Raw genomic sequence first — 27,894 nt, forward strand, 5'->3', positions numbered from 1 at the left:
GTAGCTTTTCACCCAAGAGGCACAAGAGTGGCTAATCACACGTCAATCGACTCAACAGAGAGAGGTTACCTTTAAGCCCTTTAGAATCTCCTGTATAGATAGGGTCACATGAAAGGCCATAGCTGGCCAAAAGACTCACCTACAGGTTGTAAAATAGAGCTTGTTGCCATTAGCATGTTTAGTGAGGTGATATGCATGGATAAACCTAGCTTAGCGTTAGCCGCACCTCCCATGCTTTGAAATGGCCAGTCTGTTTCAATAAGCATGACCCAGGGGGTACTTAGCTGGAAGGAAGCTTTGAGTTGGGTCTCTCTCTCTCCTCTCTCTCTCGCTCTCTCTCTCTCTCTCTCTCTCTCTCCTCTCTCTCTCTCTCTCTCTCTCTCTCTCTCTCTCTCTCTCTCTCTCTCCTCTCTCTCTCTCTCTCTCTCTCTCTCTCTCTCTCTCTCTCTCTCTCTCTCCTCTCTCTCTCTCTCTCTCTCTCTCCTCTCTCTCTCATCTCACTCTCTCTCTCTCTCTCTCTCTCTCTCTCTCGCTCCTCTCTCTCCTCCCTCCTCTCTCACTCCCTCACTCACTCACTCACTCACTCACTCCCTCTCTTCCTCTCTCTCTCTCTCACCACTCACTCACTCACTCCCTCACTCACTCCTCACCACTCTCTCACCACTCTCTCACTCACTCACTCACTCACTCACTCACTCACTCTCTCACTCACTCACTCTCTCACTCTCTCACTCACTCACTCACTCACTCACTCACTCACTCACTCACTCACTCACTCACTCACTCACTCACTCACTCACTCACTCACTCACTCACTCACTCACTCACTCACCACCACTCACTCACTCACTCACTCACTCACTCACTCATCACTCACTCACTCACTCACTCACTCACTCACTCACTCATCACTCACTCACTCACTCACTCACTCACTCACTCACTCACTCACTCATCACTCACTCACTCACTCACTCACTCACTCACTCACTCACTCACTCACTCACTCACTCACTCACTCACTCACTCACTCACTCACTCACTCACTCACTCACTCACTCACTCCTCACTCTCTCACACCACACACACACAGCAGTTCAAGGCCTGGGGACATTGCCCAGGCATTCTGAGCGTGATATTTAGTCAACACGGTCTAATGAACTTCCTTCCACCACGCTATCCCCTTACACTTGTAACACAGCTAACAGTAACCAAACCCCCATGATTTATGAAAACTTAAAGCAAGGTAACATCATCTCCGCAGTGGAATGTGAGTTTCTCTGTCTCCCGTTCCGTTAGACATTGTCAATAAAGATTTGGGGCCTCAACATAAACTGTGACTTTCTAGGAAGGAACCAACTAGCTTGAGGAATCGGGTATCCTCATAACTTCCCCTCAGTTAGAACTGATCAGACGATGCTTTGATGTATCCCGTCTTGGGTGATTTTTATACATGGGATGTTTCATGTCTCTTTACATTGCCAATTAGCTACACCATCTTTTCTAAGTTCACACAAAGGGAATGAAAATGTGTTCAAAGGAACTTGTTATTAAAAGACTCTGATGTCATTAGATGGATTTTGCCTGTTCTTCGTTTGACCCCATCCATCAAATTCATATCCCTAAGGCTTAACTAGGCGTTTATCATATCATATACTGTATCGACTTGGAGGTCTTGATGGGATTTCATTTCAATTTCCCTAATTAAATAATCTTGTTCAGGCCGCCCAAGTGGCGCAGCAGTCTAAGGCACTGCATCGCAGTGCTTGAGGCATCACTACAGATCCGGGTTCGATCCCAGGCTGTGTCACAACCGGCCGTGACCGGGAGTCCCATAGGGCTGCTCATGATTGGACCAGCGTCGTCCAGGTTAGTGAAGGGTTTAGCCTGGGGTGCTTTACTTGGCTCATCACACTTTAGCGACTCCTTGTGGAGGGCCGGGCGCCTGCAGGCTGACTTCGGTCGTCAGTTGAACGGTGGTGCGGCTGGCTTCTGGATTAAGCAGGCGGGTGTAAAGAAGCGCGCTTTGGCGGCTCATGTTTCGGAGGACACATGACTCGACCTTTGCCTCTTGCAGCGATGAGACACGATCGTAGTTGGATCGTAATTGGATATCACGCAATTGGGAAGAAAAAGGGGGTAAAATACAAAAAAATATATTCTATCTTTATCATCTCGTTCTGTATTAGCTTCAGATCAGATTACATATATACTTTCTTGCAACCTGTACAGTATCTTGCTCACCCACAGGGTTTGTGTGATTAGATATAAGGCTGAGAATAGTCTCTGCCTTCCAGGCCTGATTCTCCAGTCTCGTTTTGGACCTCCGGAGCCTCCGTAATTGTTCTGGTTCTATTTTAAGCCTCCGCTTTCTGTGTCCCTTAGTTCTGCTTACTCTGCAGAAAGCGCACATTGTGGTTCAATTCAATATTCTGTCTTCCTGACTCGGGCTCAGCCGCGTCCAACTCAGAGCTCATATCACACATCCGGTCTGTTGTTCATTATGGCAAAGCAGTGAAATGAGTAACACAATCGCGTCGCGGGATCCCTTGGTTTCCTGAAAGGCACGTTTGAAGTGTCGTTGACGAAACGTTTTGATAGCCCCGTCCCGTTTCTCCGTTCCATCAGGCCAAATAAAGAAAGTGACAGGAAAGGTTCTGTGGTGTCTTTGGACGGGGAAGTGTGTGGATTACTCCCCGCTTTGAAACCCTGGCCAAACGTCTGCTCTCTCTTTCTCTCTGTCTCTGTATCTCTCTCTCCTCTCTTTCTATCTCCATCTTTCTCTCCCTACTAGGCGTTTACCAGCCAATGATGAGTATGTTCTGCACAATTACTGTAGCATTTGTTTTCCATGTGACCTTATTCTCACTGAGCGAAAGGGGGAGATGGAGAGAGAGGGAGAGCGGGAGAAAGCACTCCACTCTGCTAAACCCAACCTATGTTCTACCAAAGCACAACACAGTGGAACTGTAATTAGCCTACTCGTTACTGTCTGGGTTAAACCAGCAGGAGTACTGTCACTGTTAAGAAGGTTTTGCAGCTGTCACTCTTTGACCTTTTAAGATAGTTATCTTTAGTTCCACATCATGAATCCGATGACGTAGAGCAAACTGGGTCATTTCTGTCAGGACACAACCCGGACCCAGAATCTAGTGTTTATTCTAGTCAAAGGCTGCCTAAAAAAGTGTTCTGATTCAGTTTTGACAAGGCACCTGTACAATAATAGGATCGTACTTACACAGGAAATGAGCACTCGTGAGAGTATTCCTCTAAATGTCTTTTTACTGAGATGTTTGAGGTCGAGTGAACTCAGCCTAAGCACGGTTTTTAGTCTGGTGTGTGGGAACCCAGTGGACACAAACACACACACACACCACACACCACACACCACACACACACACACACACACACACACACACACACACACACACACACACACACCACACCACACCACACCACACCACACCACACACACACACACACACACACACACACACACACACACACACACACACACACACACACACGGGTCCCTGCAACCAATTCCACTGCCATGATGACTTAAACCTGTTGAAACAGCAGCCCTCCCTTTTGCTTTCTACTCTACTGTCTGTTCAGATGGTGGTCAATATGTAGTTCATTAGACGACCCACCTTTTACATGTCTTGTTTTAGCTTGTTTCATTTTTACAGCTGCCCCCAACCCCCCTTACTGCCCTGTCCCCCCGCCCGCGTCCCACCCCTGCTGGAGAATGACACTTGTTTTTCCACATTTTCCATGTTCTATGATTCATATCCTTTCGAGGAAAACATGGTCTATTTGTTGTTGTTTGAATCCCAGATTGCCCCTTTAATCTCTCTCTAGTCCACCTGCACTGTAATGTATTCCATACACGTGCAGTACAGTCAAGCAAGATAGATAGCTATTTCAGAACATATAGGCATTTAAAATAACTGACCAAACAAGACAATAACTGAACAAACAAGACATGTATGCTTCCAAGAGAAGCTCTTGTAGCATGTTAAGATTAGCTCATTGTTTAGGTGGTGTGGCCGTCCCACTACTTTCATATTTTCTGTGTTTATTGGACAGGATAGATAGAAAAAAGTTTATAGGAGGAGAGGAATTGCTAAAGTGGTGGGTCAGATTCGAACCCATGCTCGCAGTGTTAGTACTTGTTATCGCAGTGTTAGTACTTGTTATCGCAGTGTTAGTACTTGTTATCGCAGTGTTAGCGCTTGTTATCGCAGTGTTGGTACTTGTTATCGCAGTGTTAGTACTTGTTATCGCAGTGTTAGTACTTGTTATCGCAGTGTTAGTACTTGTTATCGCAGTGTTAGTACTTGTTATCGCAGTGTTAGCACTTGTTATCGCAGTGTTAGTATTTGTTATCGCAGTGTTAGCACTTGTTATTGCAGTGTTGGTGCTTGTTATTGCAGTGTTAGTACTTGTTATCGCAGTGTTAGTACTTGTTATCGCAGTGTTAGTACTTGTTATCGCAGTGTTAGTATTTGTTATCGCAGTGTTAGTACTTGTTATCGCAGTGTTAGTACTTGTTATCGCAGTGTTAGCACTTGTTATCGCAGTGTTAGTATTTGTTATCGCAGTGTTAGCACTTGTTATCGCAGTGTTAGTGCTTGTTATCGCAGTGTTAGTACTTGTTATTGCAGTGTTGGTGCTTGTTATTGCAGTGTTAGTACTTGTTATCGCAGTGTTAGCACTTGTTATCGCAGTGTTAGTATTTGTTATCGCAGTGTTAGTACTTGTTATCGCAGTGTTAGTGCTTGTTATCGCAGTGTTAGTACTTGTTATCGCAGTGTTAGTACTTGTTATCGCAGTGTTAATACTTGTTATCGCAGTGTTAGTACTTGTTATCGCAGTGTTAGTACTTGTTATCGCAGTGTTAGTATTTGTTATCGCAGTGTTAGTACTTGTTATCGCAGTGTTAGTACTTGTTATCGCAGTGTTAGTACTTGTTATCGCAGTGTTAGCACTTGTTATCACAGTGTTAGTATTTGTTATCGCAGTGTTAGTACTTGTTATCGCAGTGTTAGTGCTTGTTATCGCAGTGTTAGTACTTGTTATTGCAGTGTTGGTGCTTGTTATCGCAGTGTTAGTACTTGTTACCGCAGTGTTAGTACTTGTTATCGCAGTGTTAGTACGTGTTATCGCAGTGTTAGCGCTTGTTATTGCAGTGTTAGCGCTTGTTATCGCAGTGTTAGCACTTGTTATCGCAGTGTTAGCACTTGTTATCGCAGTGTTAGTACTTGTTATCGCAGTGTTAGTACTTGTTATCGCAGTGTTAGTACTTGTTATCGCAGTGTTAGTACTTGTTATCGCAGTGTTAGTACTTGTTATCGCAGTGTTAGCACTTGTTATCGCAATGTTAGTGCTTGTTATCGCAGTGTTAGCACTTGTTATCGCAGTGTTAGTATTTGTTATCGCAGTGTTAGTACTTGTTATCGCAGTGTTAGTACTTGTTATCGCAGTGTTAGTACTTGTTATCGCAGTGTTAGTACTTGTTATCGCAGTGTTAGCACTTGTTATCGCAGTGTTAGTACTTGTTATCGCAGTGTTAGCACTTGTTATCGCAGTGTTAGTACTTGTTATCGCAGTGTTAGTACTTGTTATCGCAGTGTTAGTACTTGTTATCGCAGTGTTAGTACTTGTTATCGCAGTGTTAGTACTTGTTATCGCAGTGTTAGTACTTGTTATCGCAGTGTTAGTACTTGTTATCGCAGTGTTAGCACTTGTTATCGCAGTGTTAGTACTTGTTATCGCAGTGTTAGTACTTGTTATCGCAGTGTTAGTACTTGTTAGACCGCTGGAACACCCTAGACTACATTAAACATTTTATTGATTTTTCACACACAAAACACAGCAAATCCCGCCAACAAACAGAAAAGACACAACAAACATGGTCAACACCAGACAATACCACATAAACAGCTCAATCCCATGATACATCTCTTGGAACCTAATTGAGCCGCCAAGCCAATTGGATTCCACTGTGTGAATGGGAAAACCCTGATTTGAGTCTTCACCAAGGGGGATGTCCTCTCTCTTCTCTGGGAGAAGTCTGGAAGTCTGTCTGTCTGGAAGCTAAATGGCACGGCCAGAAAGAGGGAACACCCACTAACTTCCTACTAACAACTGTCCTGAAAGAGAGAGAGAAGAGAAAAGAGAAAGAACCAGCTTCTGTCCATATTGCAGTTGGACAGAATGAGTTTCCTGGAAAATGTTGACACACGGACAGTAGTTGGTTGGAACATATGAGAACGTTCCCTCGCTTTCTCTCTCTGGTCTCTCTCTCTCTCTCTCTCTCTTCCTCCACAGTCTCTCTCCACTCTGGTAACTGCCTATGTGTGACGAAATCCAGCAGCCTTTCTGTTTCTAATTTCTCTGCTCTTTTACCGCATCTGACTTTCTCCAGAACTGAATTTATAGGCGAACTGGGCCTTGTCAAAGCCATGTGGTGTCTGTCAGCCTGGGAGCTGAATGTATAGGGGAGCTGGGCCTTGTCAAAGCCATGTGGTGTCTGTCAGCCTGGGAGCTGAATGTATAGGGGAGCTGGGCCTTGTCAAAGCCACGTGGTGTCTGCCAGCCTGGGAGCTGAATGTATAGGGGAGCTGGGCCTTGTCAAAGCCATGTGGTGTCTGTCAGCCTGGGAGCTGAATGTATAGGGGAGCTGGGCCTTGTCAAAGCCATGTGGTGTCTGTCAGCCTGGGAGCTGAATGTATAGGGGAGCTGGGCCTTGTCAAAGCCATGTGGTGTCTGTCAGCCTGGGAGCTGAATGTATAGGGGAGCTGGGCCTTGTCAAAGCCATGTGGTGTCTGTCAGCCTGGGAGCTGAATGTATAGGGGAGCTGGGCCTTGTCAAAGCCATGTGGTGTCTGCCAGCCTGGGAGCTGAATGTATAGGGGAGCTGGGCCTTGTCAAAGCCATGTGGTGTCTGTCAGCCTGGGAGCTGAATGTATAGGGGAGCTGGGCCTTGTCAAAGCCATGTGGTGTCTGCCAGCCTGGGAGCTGAATGTATAGGGGAGCTGGGCCTTGTCAAGGCCATGTGGTGTCTGTCAGCCTGGGAGCTGAATGTATAGGGGAGCTGGGCCTTGTCAAGCCATGTGGTGTCTGCCAGCTTGGGAGCTGAATGTATAGGAGAGCTGGGCCTTGTCAAAGCCATGCGGTGTCTGCCAGCCTGGGAGCTGAATGTATAGGGGAGCTGGGCCTTGTCAAAGCCATGTGGTGTCTGCCAGCCTGGGAGCTGAATGTATAGGGGAGCTGGGCCTTGTCAAGCCATGTGGTGTCTGCCAGCTTGGGAGCTGAATGTATAGGGGAGCTGGGCCTTGTCAAAGCCATGTGGTGTCTGCCAGCCTGGGAGCTGAATGTATAGGGGAGCTGGGCCTTGTCAAAGCCATGTGGTGTCTGCCAGCCTGGGAGCTGAATGTATAGGGGAGCTGGGCCTTGTCAAAGCCATGTGGTGTCTGCCAGCCTGGGAGCTGAATGTATAGGGGAGCTGGGCCTTGTCAAAGCCATGTGGTGTCTGTCAGCCTGGGAGCTGAATGTATAGGGGAGCTGGGCCTTGTCAAAGCCATGTGGTGTCTGCCAGCCTGGGAGCTGAATGTATAGGGGAGCTGGGCCTTGTCAAAGCCATGTGGTGTCTGCCAACCTGGGAGCTGAATGTATAGGGGAGCTGGGCCTTGTCAAAGCCATGTGGTGTCTGCCAGCCTGGGAGATGAATGTATAGGGGAGCTGGGCCTTGTCAAAGCCATGTGGTGTTTGCCAGCCTGGGAGCTGAATGTATAGGGGAGCTGGGCATGGTCAAAGCCATGTGTTGTCTGCCAGCCTGGGAGCTGAATGTATAGGGGAGCTGGGCCTTGTCAAAGCCATGTGGTGTCTGCCAGCCTGGGAGCTGAATGTATGGGCCTTGTCAAAGCCATGTGGTGTCTGTCAGCCTGGGAGCTGAATGTATAGGGGAGCTGGGCCTTGTCAAGCCATGTGGTGTCTGTCAGCCTGGGAGTTGAATGTATAGGGGAGCTGGGCCTTGTCAATCCATGTGGTGTCTGCCAGCCTGGGAGTTGAATGTATAGGGGAGCTGGGCCTTGTCAACTCATGTGGTGTCTGCCAGCCTGGGAGTTGAATGTATAGGGGAGCTGGGCCTTGTCAACTCATGTGGTGTCTGTCAGCCTGGGAGCTGAATGTATAGGGGAGCTGGGCCTTGTCAAAGCCATGTGGTGTCTGCCAGCCTGGGAGCTGAATGTATAGGGGAGCTGGGCCTTGTCAAAGCCATGTGGTGTCTGTCAGCCTGGGAGTTGAATGTATAGGGGAGCTGGGCCTTGTCAAGCCATGTGGTGTCTGCCAGCCTGGGAGTTGAATGTATAGGGGAGCTGGGCCTTGTCAACTCATGTGGTGTCTGCCAGCCTGGGAGTTGAATGTATAGGGGAGCTGGGCCTTGTCAACTCATGTGGTGTCTGTCAGCCTGGGAGCTGAATGTATAGGGGAGCTGGGCCTTGTCAAAGCCATGTGGTGTCTGTCATTCTGGGAGTTGAATGTATAGGGGAGCTGGGCCTTGTCAATGCCATGTGGTGTCTGTCAGCCTGGGAGCTGAATGTATAGGGGAGCTGGGCCTTGTCAAAGCCATGTGGTGTCTGCCAGCCTGGGAGTTGAATGTATAGGGGAGCTGGGCCTTGTCAAAGCCACGTGGTGTCTGCCAGCCTGGGAGCTGAATGTATAGGGGAGCTGGGCCTTGTCAAGCCATGTGGTGTCTGCCAGCCTGGGAGCTGAATGTATAGGGGAGCTGGGCCTTGTCAAGCCATGTGGTGTCTGCCAGCCTGGGAGCTGAATGTATAGGGGAGCTGGGCCTTGTCAAGCCATGTGGTGTCTGCCAGCCTGGGAGCTGAATGTATAGGGGAGCTGGGCCTTGTCAAGCCATGTGGTGTCTGCCAGCCTGGGAGCTGAATGTATAGGGGAGCTGGGCCTTGTCAATCCATGTGGTGTCTGCCAGCCTGGGAGTTGAATGTATAGGGGAGCTGGGCCTTGTCAAGCCATGTGGTGTCTGCCAGCCTGGGAGCTGAATGTATAGGGGAGCTGGGCCTTGTCAAGCCATGTGGTGTCTGCCAGCCTGGGAGCTGAATGTATAGGGGAGCTGGGCCTTGTCAAGCCATGTGGTGTCTGCCAGCCTGGGAGCTGAATGTATAGGGGAGCTGGGCCTTGTCAAGCCATGTGGTGTCTGCCAGCCTGGGAGCTGAATGTATAGGGGAGCTGGGCCTTGTCAAGCCATGTGGTGTCTGCCAGCCTGGGAGCTGAATGTATAGGGGAGCTGGGCCTTGTCAAGCCATGTGGTGTCTGCCAGCCTGGGAGCTGAATGTATAGGGGAGCTGGGCCTTGTCAAGCCATGTGGTGTCTGCCAGCCTGGGAGCTGAATGTATAGGGGAGCTGGGCCTTGTCAAGCCATGTGGTGTCTGCCAGCCTGGGAGTTGAATGTATAGGGGAGCTGGGCCTTGTCAAGCCATGTGGTGTCTGCCAGCCTGGGAGCTGAATGTATAGGGGAGCTGGGCCTTGTCAAGCCATGTGGTGTCTGCCAGCCTGGGAGCTGAATGTATAGGGGAGCTGGGCCTTGTCAAGCCATGTGGTGTCTGCCAGCCTGGGAGCTGAATGTATAGGGGAGCTGGGCCTTGTCAAAGCCATGTGGTGTCTGCCAGCCTGGGAGCTGAATGTATGGGCCTTGTCAAAGCCATGTGGTGTCTGTCAGCCTGGGAGCTGAATGTATAGGGGAGTTGGGCCTTGTCAAGCCATGTGGTGTCTGCCAGCCTGGGAGCTGAATGTATAGGGGAGCTGGGCCTTGTCAAGCCATGTGGTGTCTGCCAGCCTGGGAGCTGAATGTATAGGGGAGCTGGGCCTTGTCAAGCCATGTGGTGTCTGCCAGCCTGGGAGCTGAATGTATAGGGGAGCTGGGCCTTGTCAAGCCATGTGGTGTCTGCCAGCCTGGGAGTTGAATGTATAGGGGATCTGGGCCTTGTCAAGCCATGTGGTGTCTGCCAGCCTGGGAGCTGAATGTATAGGGGAGCTGGGCCTTGTCAAGCCATGTGGTGTCTGCCAGCCTGGGCGAGAGAGACCAGGGCTAAACTAGTTTTTCTCATTTCCCTTTTCACAGCACACGCAAGTACATACACATACAAGTGCAAGCAGGCATGTTCATGGATCCCTATATAGACACGTGCCCATGCTTGTAAGCATACACTTTCACACAAACACACATGTTTGCGTAAGCAGACACACTCTTTCCACGCACACAGACCTGACCAATTTCTATCAGCCCCAACTAGGTAGGCAGTGATATACAGCCGTGGCAGCTCACACATGCAGCTGATAATGGCAGTCGCTCACCAGGACCCTGTCACATAGGGATTTAGAGGACTGTTTTTCCTCCTTTTGTCAAGTCAGGTGACCATTTGAAGAAAATGGCTCCTGAATTGTCTCTTTGCTAAACTATGGCCGAATTCCATAAAGGTGGATGGGTGGGATTATTTTCTTTTGAACATTTGCTGTAACTTGATCTATAAAGTTTCTTTGCCAAAACTATAGGCAACTTCCATTGAGTTGGCACATAAAAGTGAATGTGTTTCGTATGGTATTAGCAATTTTTATAGAGGGAGCAATTTTCACATGTTGAATGTAGGACTTTAAAAAAGAAAGGAGAGCCCTACTGTACTGCCTCTCATCTCACTACTATATGTGTTGACTGCCATTCATCAAAACATATTTTCAGGCTAGGGATTAGCTAGCCAACAGTAGCATAACAATGAATTAGCATAGCATCAATGTCACAATGTCAAATTCACGTTGGCAGTTAGCACTGAGCAAAACCTATGCCTCTACAGTCAGTCCAACGTTAGCGTTTTCGCTAGGCTAGCATAGCGTCATTTGCATAGCCTTATTAGCATTTTGTGAAGCCAACCGATTCTGATAGGTTTCCAAACTCACTGTACTGTGTGCGGTCAGACCCCAGACTCTGCTGTAATGTCTACAGTGGGACCTACTTTGAACTTCAATGCCTTTTAGACAATGCCTATGGGTTGAAGCCTCAAACACTGTGGTGGGCCATTCAGAGCTTCAAACATAGTATTGCTATAGTAGTCTTGTGGTATGAGTGACTTCCAACCTGGATTTATGGAAAACCAAGGAATGTTTGGGAAGTTCCTGGAATTTCGCAACCCTACCAATGACCAATGTTATTTTTTTCCGATGAAGAAACTGTTGTACACAGACATGTTTTCCATATGGGTCAAATAGGTCTCATTTCCCAATGTGACTTGGCGTGTCTTGCAGGGACATAAAATGGGGTGTGTGAGGACTTGATTTGTGTGTGTGTGTGTGTGTGTGTGTGTGTGTGTGTGTGTGTGTGTGTGTGTGTGTGTGTATGTGTGTGTGTCAAACCACATCAAAGGACCTCGCCATATGACTGTTAATACAGTCAAGAGCTGATGACTTAATTGTTGGACTCCATTGGAGAGAAAAAAATAGTTGTGCTCGTTGCCTCGCTCTCTTCTCTTTTATACTGTCAGAGCGTGCGAGTTATTGTGTATGTGTACATATGTGCATCCGTCAAGAGTGCGCCTGTGTGTGTTAGCATATGGCGTACGTCTGGGTGCGTTATAGGCTGCAGAAAGTTATCAATTATCCTGTATCTTCGAGGTTCACTGAAAGGCAGCTTCCCTACTATTTATGACTCTGAATAGTCCACGTTGAACCCAAATGTTACGGATGAAATGCTTGGGGAGCCTCCGAACTTGGAATAGACAGTCAGAGAATCTGGATTCGTGCTACCGCTGCAGAACTAAAACACAAAGACACATGCTAACTGTCAGGGAGGGATCGATGGCTTCTTTTCCTCTCTCTTTTAGTGAGTTTCGGTTTGGTTTGGTTCCCGATTTGACATGTGTTTTTGCATTCAATCAGGTCTAGGTAGAGGCGAGTCAATTCGAATCAAAAATCTTTATTGTCCCACAAACACCTCTCGAACTGCTAGACTAGGATTTTCTTTTTGAGACTAAGTTCAAGTCAATCCTTAACCATTGCACTGATACAGGGTCAGCTCTTATTTAATCCCCTTGATGGTTTCAGGTTAGAACTCAGTTATGGTCATCTGATCCTAGATCTGTGGTTCAGGGACAACTTCTACCTCCTTGAACCTTAAGTGACCATTTTCCTCTGCACTCCGGGCACATATATGAAAAAACGTGACCCTAACCCTAGAGTGCTGATCTAGGATCAGGTTCTCCCTGTCCATATAATCTCAATCATTATGATTTTAAAATGAAAAACTGATCCATGATCAGTACCGCTACTCTGAGACGTCTGGTGGTTTTGTAATGAAAGCAGCTTTCCAAGCAGGTGAAAAGTTCCCTGGTTACATCACTTCACTGCTCTCCATGTAGCCGATATAAATGAACGCCTGGACCAAGCGAAACACTAACACCCGATCAATTCTGGAGTTCTATTTCCATTATTGAATGTAAATCACAATGTGTAAGTGTGTTTGGAGTCCAAGCCCAACTATTAGGTGTCATGCCTAAGGCCTTAGTAATGATGGTAGTGATATTTAGCAGGGAGAATGGCTGGTAAATATGTGTGTGTGTGTGTGTGTGTGTGTGTGTCTGTCTATTTTCTTTCTGTGTCATAGTGTATAAAGAATGTGTTTGTGTGTGTGTGTGTGTGTGTGTGTGTCTCCATGTGGCTCTGCACAAACTAATGTGTGTGTGTGTGTGTCTTTGTTATAGGTTGGTGGTTCGTCAGTACAGCCGAGGAGCAGGGTTGGGTGCCGGCCACATACCTGGACTCACAGAACGGCACTAGAGATGACCTGGAACTTAGCACCGTCAGGACAGGAGAAGGTAACACACACACACACCAGCCATTCTCCCTGCTAAATAGCACTACCATCATTACTAAGGCCTTAGGTAACACACACCAGCCATTCTCCCTGCTAAATATCTCTACCCTCATTACTAAGGCCTTAGGCATGACACCTAATAGTTATGCTTGGACAGCAGGAACCTCGAGGACCAGGGTCAGAGCAGGAAACAGACACTGTAACAAACCCAGGGGAAAACCCTTTGTTCAAATTACAGGGTTTGCATCAGGCTGGATATTTTGGCACCAGAGGAAATTCCTTCACTACTCTTTCAAGGAGTTTTGTCATGGCCTCTTTTTTTGCAATAATGTCTAGTCTGACTGTTTGGAGGGCATTTTTCATCACTAGAGAATAAGCTCCCTTTCCTTTTGGTGCTTCGGGATGACACTGTAGCGCCTTAGCTGTGTCTTGCACCCAGGCAGGCAGACATGCACATACAGACATACACACACACACAGACATACACACACACACAGACATACACACACACACAGACATACACACATACACTCCCCCACCGTTAAAGTCATATTACCTCTGTTTTCCATCAGTTTTAGTAACCCATGGAGACTACCTGGTATAGTGTAATCATTATGCCGTAATGCTTTGTGTGTCATAGACTGCCACCAGGGTATGTAAGGCTCTCTCCCTGTCTCTCATTAAGACACATTGCTTTATGATCCTCACGCTGGCCCATGGCACTGTTACACTGTAAACTGGCACCCCACATCCCAGCATGTGATGACAGGTCCTCTGCAGCTGCCGTGGCCCCCAGCCTTAATGCAGACTGCAGTCACTCCACAGAGAGAGAGAGAGAGAGAGAGAGAGAGAGAGAGAGAGAGAGAGAGAGAGAGAGAGAGAGAGAGAGAGAGAGAGAGAGACACACATACTGGGTGGTACTGGGCTGGTAGTGAAAGTCTGTGACAGCCTTTAAGGAAAAAGACGGTCATGTAGCTGGAGCCTGGAAATACCTAGGGATCTGGGTCAGAGACTCGCAGAGAGGAAATGCAGACACACAAACACACATCCCTCCCATCCCACAAAACACTCCTCTATCAACACCTTCCCCATTAGAGCCTGCCTACTCAGTTTTCACACACCACTGCATATCTCATATCTCTGGTAACTACCCTGTCCCCCCCCCCCCCTCATACTCATTAAGCCCCAGTCTGCTGTCATATAAACCAATAGCAGACTGTAGCTAGCTCACTGAGGAGGAACGACAGGGCCTGGTAGGCCTGGTCTATTGGAATTACCCTGAAATAACGTCTGCCTTTGTGGCTGTCCCCAATCTGATATTTCAATCAGGAGGTCAATGGGAGACGGAGAGAGAGAGAGAGAGATGAGAGTCATTTGATTCTGTCCTCCTCTCCTCACTCCTCCGGTTCTCCCTCCTCCTCTTCCCTCCACTATGAAGGGAGAGATGACAGTAATTTCATTCTGTTCTCCATCCTCATCACTCGTTCCTCCGTTCTGAAAGTCTGGTTTATGTCCCCCTAGGGAATGCGTTAAGGAAGGGAGGATAACTACGAGGCATCAGAAAGCAACGAGTTGGACAGTATCAAATAGGGCTGTTTTACTTTACTGTAAGTCAGTGGTGTTGCAAGAGTGGACCCTGCTTATAAGGGCGACTGGAACAGAACAGTTTACCAGAGGACTTAGCTAGCTGTTACGGTAGCCTAACAGGCTAACATGGAGATTTACTCTTATCTATTTTCTCCTATACAGTTGCTAGAAAACCTATTAGCGACACATTGGACACAGATGTAGTTTGCTGGGCAATCTTAAACCATGTGTACAGTATGCTAGGGGCTAGTATGATACTATGCCACACAGATGTAGCATGTCTGTGACCATTTGAAAGGTCCCAGATACACACAACGTTATGTATGGGGATTGGCCTTCTTGAATACGGAATACGTCGTGGTGAGAACCTTGAAGACCAACAGATTTCAGTGTTCTAGACACACTAGATTGTATGATACTGTATAATACATCAAGTCATCATTGCTATAGAAATATAATTAATAGAACATGCTTGGATCTCTAACCCTGGCATTTTGTAATGAATAGAGACACCCTTTCTATACATTATATTTCTATGATACATCATATCATCATTGTCATAGAGATTGAATGAATAGAACAGGCTTGGACGAGCTAACCCTGGTAATTTGTAATGAATGGAGACGCTCTTTCTATTCATTCTATTTATATGATCATTGCTTCCTCTTTTAATGTGGGGCTTGTTCTCTTTCGGTCTTTCGGTGACAGACGATGTGGAGGATAGCTCCTCTGGGCAGTTGTCTCTCGTAAGGAAATATCTCTGTGTTTATGACCTCGTTCTCTCTGTCCTCAGGATATCTGTGATTCCACTCTTCCTTTATACTGTCGGCACAACTCAGACCCCAGAAATACTCACCCTTCAACAAGTTTAGCTGCTTGACTGTGAAACGTGCGCGTGAACTCATTATCATGACAACAATGAATATCAATTCTTTCTGCAAAACCATTTGCTAATACGCTATTACAACTCATGTCATTTACTATGCATAGCTTAAAATAGACACCGTTTATTTGCTGGCTTTCCATGTCATGTTTTCACCATCCTACTAACTAACGCCTGCTTTTTGCCTTCTTTCATTTTGTAATACACTTCTTAAGTTCATGTTTCTTTGTTTTTCTTTGTTTTCACCGTCCGTCCCGTCATCAGTTACTAAGAGACGCAAGGCTCATCTGAAGAGACTGGACCGCAGATGGACCTTGGGGGGCATAGTGAACCGCCAGCAGAGTCGAGGTGAACACACAGTCAACACACACAGACACACACACACACGCAAACACGCACACACACACACACACACACACACACACACACACACACACACACACACACACACACACACACACACACACACACACACACACACACACACACACACACACACACACACACACACACACACACACACACACACACACACACACACACACACACAAACACACAGACACTCTCAAGTGGCCTCTGTCAGAACCACACACATACACACTCCTTCCTTCATCGTAAGAAAACTCATTTACATCCATGACAGTCAGCCAACAACAACTCCAGCTTAACGCCAACATCACAAACAGCACATTGGGTGGTCCTGTAGATTTCAGCTCCCGGAGTTACATTTACCACACTTTTCTCTACTTTTAGAAAGATCATTATTTCTTCATTTTGCTCTGCGTAACAGAATCATGTACTAACATGAAACAGATTAGATAATGAGGGGTATCTGATTCAGACAGCACAACAGTAACAACCTTGATGACCAATAGCTGTTCTCAACATTACTGTGTGCAGTGCTACTTCATGTACTTATACAACTCCCTCCAGGGTCAGAACCATTCCATTTTAAGGACTGAGTTTTTACTGAACATTTATTGGTAAAGATATGTCCTCACACTCTTGAATGTATCACGTTGCCAAGCTCCCCTGGCCACTGCAATACTGGAATACGTCTCAATGGAGAGTTGCTGTTGAGTCATAATGAATTCTCTTTGATGGACCCAGACAGACATGAGCCTATGTCTCATATTGTCTAGTATTTAATCTGGTCCAAGGCCAGCTTTGCATTTATCCTCTAATGGTTATGGTTGGAATCTGGGGGAGATAAGCTGATCCTAGATCTGTGGCTATTAAAAGGCTACTTCTACTCATATTTGATCAAAAAAGTCGTCACTATATTGAAGGATGAAGTTGCTATATACGCTGATTGAAGGTCAGTTAGATGTTCTCTGTCATTGATATATATATAGGATTTGGGGAGGCTGATCCTAGATCGGTGTCTGTGGCCTACTCCTACCTAGAGCCAGAGTCATTTCTCATCCCTCTAATAAGACCAGGAGAGATCAGCCATCTGGTTTTAGGATTAGTTTTAACCCACTCACTCCACCTGGCTCTGTCTTGTGTCTGTTTGTTTACTGAAACTGACCTGGGACTCATATAACTTCCCAGGCTCCCAATAACATACATGGGGCGTGACTCACCTGGTATAGGTTAACTCTGATCCCAGACCAGTCAAAGAGACAATAAACATAAGTGATTCAACAGAGCTGATCCAGCACAGGGGGAACTTGTGTCAGATGGTATGAGTTAGTGCCTGTGTTGATGAATTTTATACAGGCCTGCGAGGACCTATATACTTTCGGGCCAGGAGTTTTTCCTAACCACATGACCTGACCAGGAAAAACTCCACTTCCTAGTTGCAGTCTTACTAATCTATAACATGGGACATCGTTTTTCCTATTCAGATGCTCAGGAAAACCCACAGGTCCTATTTATACTGCACAGGAGAAAAAAATACTAGTTCAATGTAAGCCAACGATTTCCATGTGATGACTACATCCAGCTCTTTGGACGCTTTTGGTGAATGTACTAATATGGGATGCCAGAGCCTCGCCATGGTCTCCAGCCAGAGCTGAGCGAAGCATTTACAGTTAGGTAGCTAGCTCTCTCAGAGGAGTAGCAGCAGGAGGAATGGGCTGGCTGGAATAGGCTGGTGGAAAGTGTGAAGTGGGGCAGTAGCCCATACTGAAGCCTGGCTTTAATCACAGGCAGGAGCCTATAACAGTGGATGGATCCACTTCTGTGTGTGTGTGAGCTAGAGGTCGACCGATTAGGATTTTTCAACGCCGATACCGATTATTGGAGGACCAAAAAAGCCGATACCGAGTAATCGCCGATTTTTATATATATATTTGTAATAATGACAATTACAACAATACTGAATGAATACTTTTATTTTAACTTTAATAAATAAATAAAAATCAATTTAGTCTCAAATAAATAATGAAACATGTTCAATTTGGTTTAAATAATGCAAAAACACAGTGGTGGAGAAGAAAGTAAAAGTGCAATATGTGCCATGTAAAAAAGCTAACATTTAAGTTCCTTGCTCAGAACATGAGAACATATGAAAGCTGGTGGTTCCTTTTAACATGAGTCTTCAATATTCCTAGTTAAGAAGTTTTAGGTTGTAGTTATTATTGGAATAATAGAACTATTTCTCTCTATACCATTTGTATTTCATATACCTTTGACTATTGGATGTTCTTATAGGCACCCATAGTATTGCCAGCCTAATCTCAGGAGCTGATAGGCTTGAAGTCATAAACACCACTGTGCTTGAAGCATTGCGAAGAGCTGCTGGCAAACGCAGGAAAGTGCTGTTTAAATGAATGCTTACCAGCCTGCTGCTGCCTACCACCGCTCAGTTAGACTGCTCTATCAAATATCAAATAATAGACTTAATTATAATATAATAAACACACAAATGCAAGCCTTAGGTCATTAATATGGTCAAATCCGGAAACTATCATTTCGAAAACAAAACGTTTATTCTTTCAGTGAAATACGGAACCGTTCCCTATTGACATCCATAAGTCGGGTGACATCCATAAGTCTAAATATTGCTGTTACATTGCACAATCTTCAATGTTATGTCATAATTATGTAAAATTCTGGCAAATTAATTACGGGCTGTGTTGGGAAGAAATTGTCTTCACACAGTTCGGAACGAGCCAGGCGGCCTAAACTGCTGCATATACCCTGACTTTGCTTGCACAGAACGCAAGAGAAGTGACACAGTTTCCTTAGTTAATATTGCCTGCTAACATGAATTTATTTTAACTAAATATGCAGGCTTAAAAAAATATACTTGTGTATTGATTTTAAGAAAGGCATTCATGTTTATGGTTAGGTACATTGGTGCAATGCTTTTTTCGCGAATGCGCTTGTTAAATCATCACCCATTTGGCGAATTAGGCTGTGATTCGATGATAAATTAATAGGCACCGCATTGATTATTTGCAACGCAGGACAAGCAAGTTAAACTAGTAATATCATCAACCTTGTGTAGTTAACTAGTGATTATGTTAAGATTGTATTTTTTATAAGGTAAGTTTAATGCTAGCTAGCAACTTACCTTGGCTCCTTGCTGCACTCGCGTAACAGGTGGTCAGCCTGCCACGCAGTCTCCTCGTGGAGTGCAATGTAATCGGCCAAAATCGGCTTCCAAAAATGCAGATTACCGACTGTTATGAAAACTTGAAATCGGCCCTAATTAATCGGCCATGACGATTAATCGGTCGACCTCTAGTGTGAGGCACTGATGTAACTGCTGCCATGAAGGAATCAGGACAATCATTGCGTGAGGCATAATTAGTAGGCATTGTCATACATTTTTGTTGTAGTACTACTGATATTGATTACTGCATGGTTGGGAAAGGCATTTCACTGTACTTGAAATCAATATTCTATATCATCATCATATCCAATATCCTAGATGACTTGACTTGAGACTCTGGGTCAACGTACAGTACATGCCTGTGTAAGGATGCTGTACTAGAGACATCAACCAGCAAAAACAGATAGTAGTGATATATTGTCCCCTGTTGCGGCTGACACATTTTAACAGCCAGGGTTTCAGTTGGGAGTCCAGTGTTGCTTTCAGCTGGCACCATCAGAAGCACTGCTGCATGCTAACTCATTCATGACTTCAGATTAGAGGCCTTGTTTCCACCCTACAAAATGATCCCACCATGAAAATACTGCTGACTGTGGTCATTATGAATGCCAGACGAGGCATGTTTGTATCAGGCAGCACAGATAGGGCGCTTTGTGGCAGCATGCACAGACCGTTTCTAGCAGTGCTGAGTGATTATTAGTGCTGTTTGGGGTCGGTTCGGTTTCGGTTCGATTATAAAAAAAGAAACATGGTTTTCGATTTTTTTTTACAAATATTAAATTCGTTGTGAGATAATGACATTAAAATGATTTTAGAGCTTTTTAATGGACATTACAAAACCCAAAATAGTGAACATTCAATTGCCCAAACATTGAAAATATTCCATTGTCTCTGTCAGGTCCCCATTGGGTAGACATCAATAGAAAGGAAAAAAAATCACTATGAAATAATATTTCACTTTTGTATATTACTTTGTTTTTATTTGATGACTCTATTATCTTGAATTCCTTAAAGTCATCATCTCATCTCTGCTCAGCATTAGCAGCCAAACAGCCAGACAAAGTTATCTCTGTTCTCCCCATACTGTCTTTAGTCATCCTATTTAGCTAAGCTAGCTTGCCTTGGTATGCAGCAGAGCTGTCTGACAAAATAATGTTACTAGTCCTTCAAAGTAGATAAGGCACACTTTCACAAACTGTCTCTATCCCTCTCTCATCATTGAGTGCATTCCTCTCTCATGCAGTCTATGCAGTCTGTGTATAGTAAAATTGTATCCATCTCTGTCTGCACCAGAAAGAGCAGGTGCAATGGATTATGGTCATTATGGTGCAACTCCGTTCAGCCAGGCATCCCACATAGTTCTTGACTTGATTTATTATTATTTGATTTCTCACTGGAGAAATGGAGTGTTGGGCTCACAGAAAAACTAAAAACGAAATGGATTTCAAGTAATTGAACCGACGTCAGTTAATCGCTCAGCATTAGTTTCTAGGAAGCTAAAAGTAGAGTTAAGCGTATCAGGGACATGATCATTGACCATAAAGAATACTTAGAATTACTCTGCCCTGAGTGTTCTCTCCATAGACATAAAAAAATGGATAAATACCGTATCTCATGGTTCGTTCTAAGAAGATGCACTCTTGTCATTAGACACGGACACTCTTTCTTAATTTATCTTTCCACGATTACATAAATACTCTATACCCACCTCCTGCTCAACCTTATTGCAAGAGATTTGAGAAAGTGGAGAGGATGGGAGGAATTTAATGAAAGATTCGAGAAAGAAGCAAGCATGAGTTAGAGAGAGGAAAGCAGGGAGTCTAATCTTACAATATGAATGAATTGTCTTCTTAAGAACTTATCTGAAACTACCCAGAAACACTCTTTACTAATGGAATACTTGAACCATTTGTGAGAAATATAATATTTTCCCCGTGGAGTCAAGGATTTAGTTACCGTGGAAACGAGATAGTAAACAAGATAAGGAGAGAAGATAAGTGCCAGGTGCTAAATCGTACGGATTAACACCACAGAGGAGGAAGCAAAAATGGATTACTTTGTTGTTGTTCCTTCCCTACGTCAGGTCAATCGGTCTAAAGTTGTTAACTTTATCGCCAAAATACTCCCAAAGAAGACAAAGCAGGAAGCTAAATGGATCGCTTTGTTATTGTTTTATAGTCCACTTACTCTGACCCTACCTCAGGTCAATGGGCCTGCCTTTGGTAACTTTATCGCCAGAAATACTCCCAAGAAAAACGAATGGATCCCTTGTTATCTCATTGTTCGGTCAAACCCACAAATTCATCTGACCCAATGTTAGGTCAGTACAGTCTGATTGGCTGGTCCGATGAAATCCATCGGCGATGATTGGCTAGTGACAGCAGGATGACCTCACCTCATCGATTACCTCATGTGTTGCTGACAGGGCGTGTCATTAGGTCAAACACCTCTATCCAGTCTCCTCCACCCTGTTCCTCTGTCTGTATGTCTAGAGAACGGGATCAGTTACAGCAGAGTCTAATGTGATTTATGGCATTGTGCTGATAACCTCCTTCTCAACTCACTGTTTGGGGCTTTGGGCCCAGCTGACTGGTCTAAACACTCACTAAGACGGTGTGAGACACACGTACGCATACAGTACTTGTCCAGAGAGCATGCTCACACACATGATACGTACGTTTGAATACACACCCACACTCGCAGGCACGCGCGCACTCGCACACAGACACACACACACACACACACTGTCACAAACCCACACTCACACCGTATTCCCTCTCCACCTGTAAGTACTCAGACGTCCTCAACCACACACACACCCCCACCCTACAAACACTCCCTGTGCTACCTAGTCCAAACCCCCCTAGACATTCCTTACAGCTCTCTATAATTGACCCAAGCCCCTCAGCTTGGAATGACAGGCAGCAGTAGAATATGTTCCCACTAAAACCTCACAACACCCCACCCATTGTAAACAGACTGACACACACACACACACACATTCACACCTCTGAAATTCCTGTTTCTCCTGTTTCACTTTCCCATCCCACCCAGGGACACATTGGCTGTGTCCCAAATGACACTATAGTCATCCTATAGTGCACTGCTTTTTGCACATTGCACTGCTATTGACATAGTCAAAGGTAGTGCACTATATGGGACAATATAGGGGATCCTTTGAGACACAAGCCATTCTCACCGGACCAACTCCGATTCTCTCCCTGTCTTCATCCCCGTTCCCTCCCATGCCTCTGTATATCTAAACCATTGAAGCAACAGCTGCTTAAAGTGGCCCTATCTATCTACCCCTCACTACTACCACTCATACTTGCACTTGGCTGTTCCCACAGTAGTTGAATCCCCCTACGGATCATCCCACTCTAAATCCCTGCGGCCAAGTGGAGCCAGATTAAGATCTGAGAGCTTCCACAGGTTCCTTATCTCCAACAGGGAGGCTCCGTACTGCATCTCTGCTGCTCTGCAGCCATTTCAAAGGGATCCAGTCCGCAGTGTTGTTCACTCAACAGTGTTTATTATGGGTCCACAGTGGGTCCCGGCTGCGTTGCCTCTGTCACATTCTAGCTGTGATAAGGAAGAGTTTGAGAGTGTTGTGGATGTGATGAGAGGTTTGGCCAGTAGTGGGTGCTGTTTGTGGTTGTATTGGAGGATACACGTGGAATGGATACAGTCAGGGTATCCATGCTGGCTTGAACAAATGAAACAGATAAAATGGCTGACTGGGTGATTCCCGATACTTTTACCTCTGCGTTGCTTTCTAAGAGAACATTAATTGATTGAAATAATAGGGGAGTTTTCCAAGGGGTTCATTACTGAGATTTACTGAACAGAAATGTTGATTCTCTCCATTTTTTCTGTCCTTCCTTCCATCGACCCGTGTAGAAGAGAAGTACATGACGGTGCAGCCGTACGCCAGCCAGGGGAAGGACGAGATCGGTTTTGAGAAAGGGGTCACCGTGGAGGTCATCCAAAAGAACCTGGAGGGCTGGTGGTACATCAGGTGAGCATCACCTCCTCCCATTGGTCCTTACTGTGGAGGGCTTCCTCTGATTGGTCCTCACCATGGAGTGACAGCCACCTTAGCCAACGGAAAACATTGCTCCAGTTAAGAATTTACACCTATTAGGGATTTTAAAGTACATTTTCTAACACTCTAATGAAATGAGTCCCCTATCATTATTTTGGGAGATGTGATCACGGCAGAGGTACATCTCATCTGTTGAATGGTATTGTGAAACATATGTGGCTGGTTGGCGATCCGGTGACTGCGTTGTGTGTGACCTGTTCGGTGGAAGAGCGACAGAGTGTGTTGTATACTCAGTAAATGTGCATTTCCTGGCCTGTTGTTTGTAGTTTCCTCATGGCCCCGACGGCCTTGTGAGCTCCACTCTCCAGCTGATGATTACCACACGCTACTCTGGACTCTGCTCTGGCTTAAAGAACAGTCCTGTTACATCTCTCATATATTATCCACAGACCACAGGCAGCCGGAGGCACCTTGATAGGGGAGGACGGGCTCATAGTAATGGCTGGAATGGAATTAATGGAATGGTATCGCACACATCAAACGCATGGTTACCTTGTGTTTGATTACATTCCACTGACTCCATTCCAGCAATTAATATGAGCCCCCCCCCCCCCCCCCGCCCCCCTACTGGCTCACACCACAGTCAGAATCAGTCTATGTTCTTCTATGTGTATGAGGACATCTAGTGGTCGTAGACAGTCAGTGGGAGAATAAACAAAATAAAGACTCCCTTTGACCGTAAATAATTCTTGAATGCTTGTCAACCTTGGCTGAAGATGACGTCAGATGTTTTACTGCTGATGTACCAGTAGTATTACTGACGGACATCAAGTGGAAGTAATTACAGTGTATTGCTTGTAATGACTTTGTAGTCAACACAAGATGCACTTTTTGACCGGTAAGGGTTACTGTTTGACCGGTAGGGGGTTAATATTTGACCGGTAGGGGGTTACTATTTGACCGGTAGGGGGTTACTATTTGACCGGTAGGGGGTTATTATTTGACCAGTAGGGGTTACTATTTGACCTGTAAGGGTTACTATTTGACCGATAGAGGTTACTATTTGACCGGTAGGGGGTTACTATTTGACCAGTAGGGGTTACTATTTGACCGGTAGAGGTTACTATTTGACCGGTAGGGGTTACTATTTGACCAGTAGGGGGTTACTATTTGACCAGTAGGGGGTTACTATTTGACCGGTAGGGGGTTACTATTTGACCGGTAGGGGTTACTATTTGACCGGTAGGGGGTTACTATTTGACCGGTAGGGGTTACTATTTGACCGGTAGGGGGTTACTATTTGACCGGTAGGGGGTTACTATTTGACCGGTAGGGGGTTACTATTTGACCGGTAGGGGGTTACTATTTGACCAGTAGGGGGTTACTATTTGACCAGTAGGGGGTTACTATTTGACCAGTAGGGGGTTACTATTTGACCGGTAAGGGTTACTATTTGCCCGGTAGGGGGTTACTATTTGACCAGTAGGGGGTTACTATTTGACCAGTAGGGGTTACTATTTGACCGGTAGGGGGTTACTATTTGACCAGTAGGGGGTTACTATTTGACCAGTAGGGGTTACTATTTGACCGGTAGGGGGTTACTATTTGACCGGTAGGGGGTTACTATTTGACCGGTAGAGGGTTACTATTTGACCGGTAGGGGGTTACTATTTGACCGGTAGGGGGTTACTATTTGACCGGTAGGGGGTTACTATTTGACCAGTAGGGGGTTACTATTTGACCAGTAGGGGGTTACTATTTGACCAGTAGGGGGTTACTATTTGACCGGTAAGGGTTACTATTTGCCCGGTAGGGGGTTACTATTTGACCAGTAGGGGGTTACTATTTGACCAGTAGGGGTTACTATTTGACCGGTAGGGGGTTACTATTTGACCAGTAGGGGGTTACTATTTGACCAGTAGGGGTTACTATTTGACCGGTAGGGGGTTACTATTTGACCGGTAGGGGGTTACTATTTGACCGGTAGAGGGTTACTATTTGACCAGTAGGGGGTTACTATTTGACCGGTAGGGGGTTACTATTTGATCAGTAGGGGGTTACTATTTGACCGGTAGGGGGTTACTATTTGACCGGTAGGGGGTTACTATTTGACCGGTAGGGGGTTACTATTTGACCGGTAGGGGGTTACTATTTGACCGGTAGGGGGTTACTATTTGACCGGTAGGGGGTTACTATTTGACCGGTAGGGGGTTACTATTTGACCGGTAGGGGGATACTATTTGACCGGTAGGGGGTTACTATTTGACCGGTAGGGGGTTACTATTTGACCGGTAGGGGGTTACTATTTGACCAGTAGGGGGTTACTATTTGACCAGTAGGGGGTTACTATTTGACCAGTAGGGGGTTACTATTTGACCGGTAGGGGGTTACTATTTGACCGGTAAGGGTTACTATTTGACCGGTAAGGGTTACTATTTGACCGGTAGGGGGTTACTATTTGACCGGTAAGGGTTACTATTTGACCGGTAAGGGTTACTATTTGACCAGTAGGGGGTTACTATTTGACCGGTAGGGGGTTACTATTTGACCGGTAGGGGGTTACTATTTGACCGGTAGGGGGTTACTATTTGACCGGTAGGGGATTACTATTTGACCGGTAGGGGTTACTATTTGACAGGTAGAGGTTACTATTTGACCGGTAGGTGTTACTATTTGACCGGTAGGTGTTACTATTTGACCGGTAGAGGTTACTATTTGACCGGTAGGGTGTTATTATTTGACCGGTAGGGGGTTATTATTTGACCAGTAGGGGTTACTATTTTACTGGTAAGGGTTACTATTTGACCGGTAAGGGTTACTATTTGACCGGTAGAGGTTACTATTTGACCGGTAGGGGGTTACTATTTGACCAGTAGGGGTTACTATTTGACCGGTAGGGGTTACTATTTGACCGGTAGAGGGTTACTATTTGACCGGTAGGGTTACTATTTGACCGGTAGAGGTTACTATTTGACCGGTAGGGGGTTACTATTTGACCGGTAGGGGGTTACTATTTGACCAGTAGGGGGTTACTATTTGACCGGTAGGGGGTTACTATTTGACCGGTAGGGGGTTACTATTTGACCGGTAGGGGGTTACTATTTGACCGGTAGGGGGTTACTATTTGACCGGTAGGGGGTTACTATTTGACCGGTAGGGGGTTACTATTTGACCGGTAGGGGGTTACTATTTGACCGGTAGGGGGTTACTATTTGACCGGTAGGGGGTTACTATTTGACCGGTAGGGGGTTACTATTTGACCGGTAGGGGGTTACTATTTGACCGGTAGGGGGTTACTATTTGACCGGTAGGGGGTTACTATTTGACCGGTAGGGGGTTACTATTTGACCAGTAGGGGGTTACTATTTGACCGGTAGGGGGTTACTATTTGACCGGTAGGGGGTTACTATTTGACCAGTAGGGGGTTACTATTTGACCGGTAGGGGGTTACTATTTGACCAGTAGGAGGTTACTATTTGACCGGTACGGGGTTACTATTTGACCGGTAGTGGGTTACTATTTGACCAGAAGGGGGTTACTATTTGACCGGTAGAGGGTTACTATTTGACCGGTAAGGGTTACTATTTGACCGGTAGGGGGTTACTATTTGACCAGTAGGGGGTTACTATTTGACCAGTAGGGGGTTACTATTTGACCGGTAGGGGGTTACTATTTGACCGGTAAGGGTTACTATTTGACCGGTAAGGGTTACTATTTGACCAGTAGGGGGTTACTATTTGACCGGTAGGGGGTTACTATTTGACCGGTAGGGGGTTACTATTTGACCGGTAGGGGGTTACTATTTGACCGGTAGGGGTTACTATTTGACCGGTAGAGGTTACTATTTGACCGGTAGGGGTTACTATTTGACCGGTAGAGGTTACTATTTGACCGGTAGGGGTTACTATTTGACCGGTAGGGGGTTATTATTTGACCAGTAGGGGCTACTATTTTACTGGTAAGGGTTACTATTTGACCGTTACGGGTTACTATTTGACCGGTAGAGGTTACTATTTGACCGGTAGGGGGTTACTATTTGACCGGTAGGGGGTTACTATTTGACCGGTAGGGGGTTACTATTTGACCGGTAGGGGGTTACTATTTGACCGGTATGGGGTTACTATTTGACCGGTAGGGGGTTACTATTTGACCAGTAGGGGGTTACTATTTGACCAGTAGGGGGTTTCTATTTGACCAGTAGGGGTTACTATTTGACCGGTAGGGGGTTACTATTTTACCGGTAGGGGGTTACTATTTGACCGGTAGAGGGTTACTATTTGACCGGTAGGGTTTACTATTTGACCGGTAGAGGTTACTATTTGACCGGTAGGTGGTTACTATTTGACCGGTAGGGGTTACTATTTGACCGGTAGGGGTTACTATTTGACCGGTAGGGGTTACTATTTGACCGGTAGGGGTTACTATTTGACCAGTAGGGGTTACTATTTGACCGGTAGGGGTTATTATTTGACCAGTAGGGGTTACTATTTTACTGGTAAGGGGTTACTATTTGACCGGTAAGGGTTACTATTTTACTGGTAAGGGTTACTATTTTACCGATAAGGGTTACTATTTGACCGGTAGGGGATTACTATTTGACCGGTAGGGCGTTACTATTTGACCGGTAGGGGCTTACTATTTGACCGGTAGGGGGTTACTATTTTACTGGTAAGGGTTACTATTTGACCGATAAGGGTTACTATTTGACCGGTAGGGCGTTACTATTTGACCGATAAGGGTTACTATTTGACCAGTAGGGGGTTACTATTTGACCGGTAGGGGTTACTATTTTACTGGTAAGGGTTACTATTTGACCGATAAGGGTTACTATTTGACCGGTAGGGCGTTACTATTTGACCGGTAGGGGGTTACCATTTGACCGATAAGGGTTACTATTTGACCGATAAGGGTTACTATTTGACCGAT

The 27,894-nt window shown here is 45.7% G+C and overlaps 1 protein-coding gene across 6 annotated transcripts in view; it reads left to right on the forward strand.

The window, feature by feature from the left end:
• Nucleotides 1–27,894, forward strand: part of LOC129836127 (SH3 and PX domain-containing protein 2A-like) — a 134,444-nt gene that overhangs the window by 94,655 nt on the left and 11,895 nt on the right. For 4 of the 6 annotated variants that reach the window (XM_055901963.1, XM_055901945.1, XM_055901955.1 and 1 more), the window contains 3 exons: nt 12,776–12,889; nt 15,623–15,706; nt 22,824–22,941. In XM_055901963.1, the coding sequence (XP_055757938.1) occupies nt 12,776–12,889; nt 15,623–15,706; nt 22,824–22,941 (316 nt within the window). The remainder of the gene's footprint in view (nt 1–12,775; nt 12,890–15,622; nt 15,707–22,823; nt 22,942–27,894) is intronic. The other 2 variants (XM_055901972.1, XM_055901981.1) reach the window with 1 other exon arrangement.

The sequence above is a fragment of the Salvelinus fontinalis genome, chromosome 3 (assembly GCF_029448725.1).
Source record: "Salvelinus fontinalis isolate EN_2023a chromosome 3, ASM2944872v1, whole genome shotgun sequence".
Taxonomy (NCBI): domain Eukaryota; kingdom Metazoa; phylum Chordata; class Actinopteri; order Salmoniformes; family Salmonidae; genus Salvelinus; species Salvelinus fontinalis.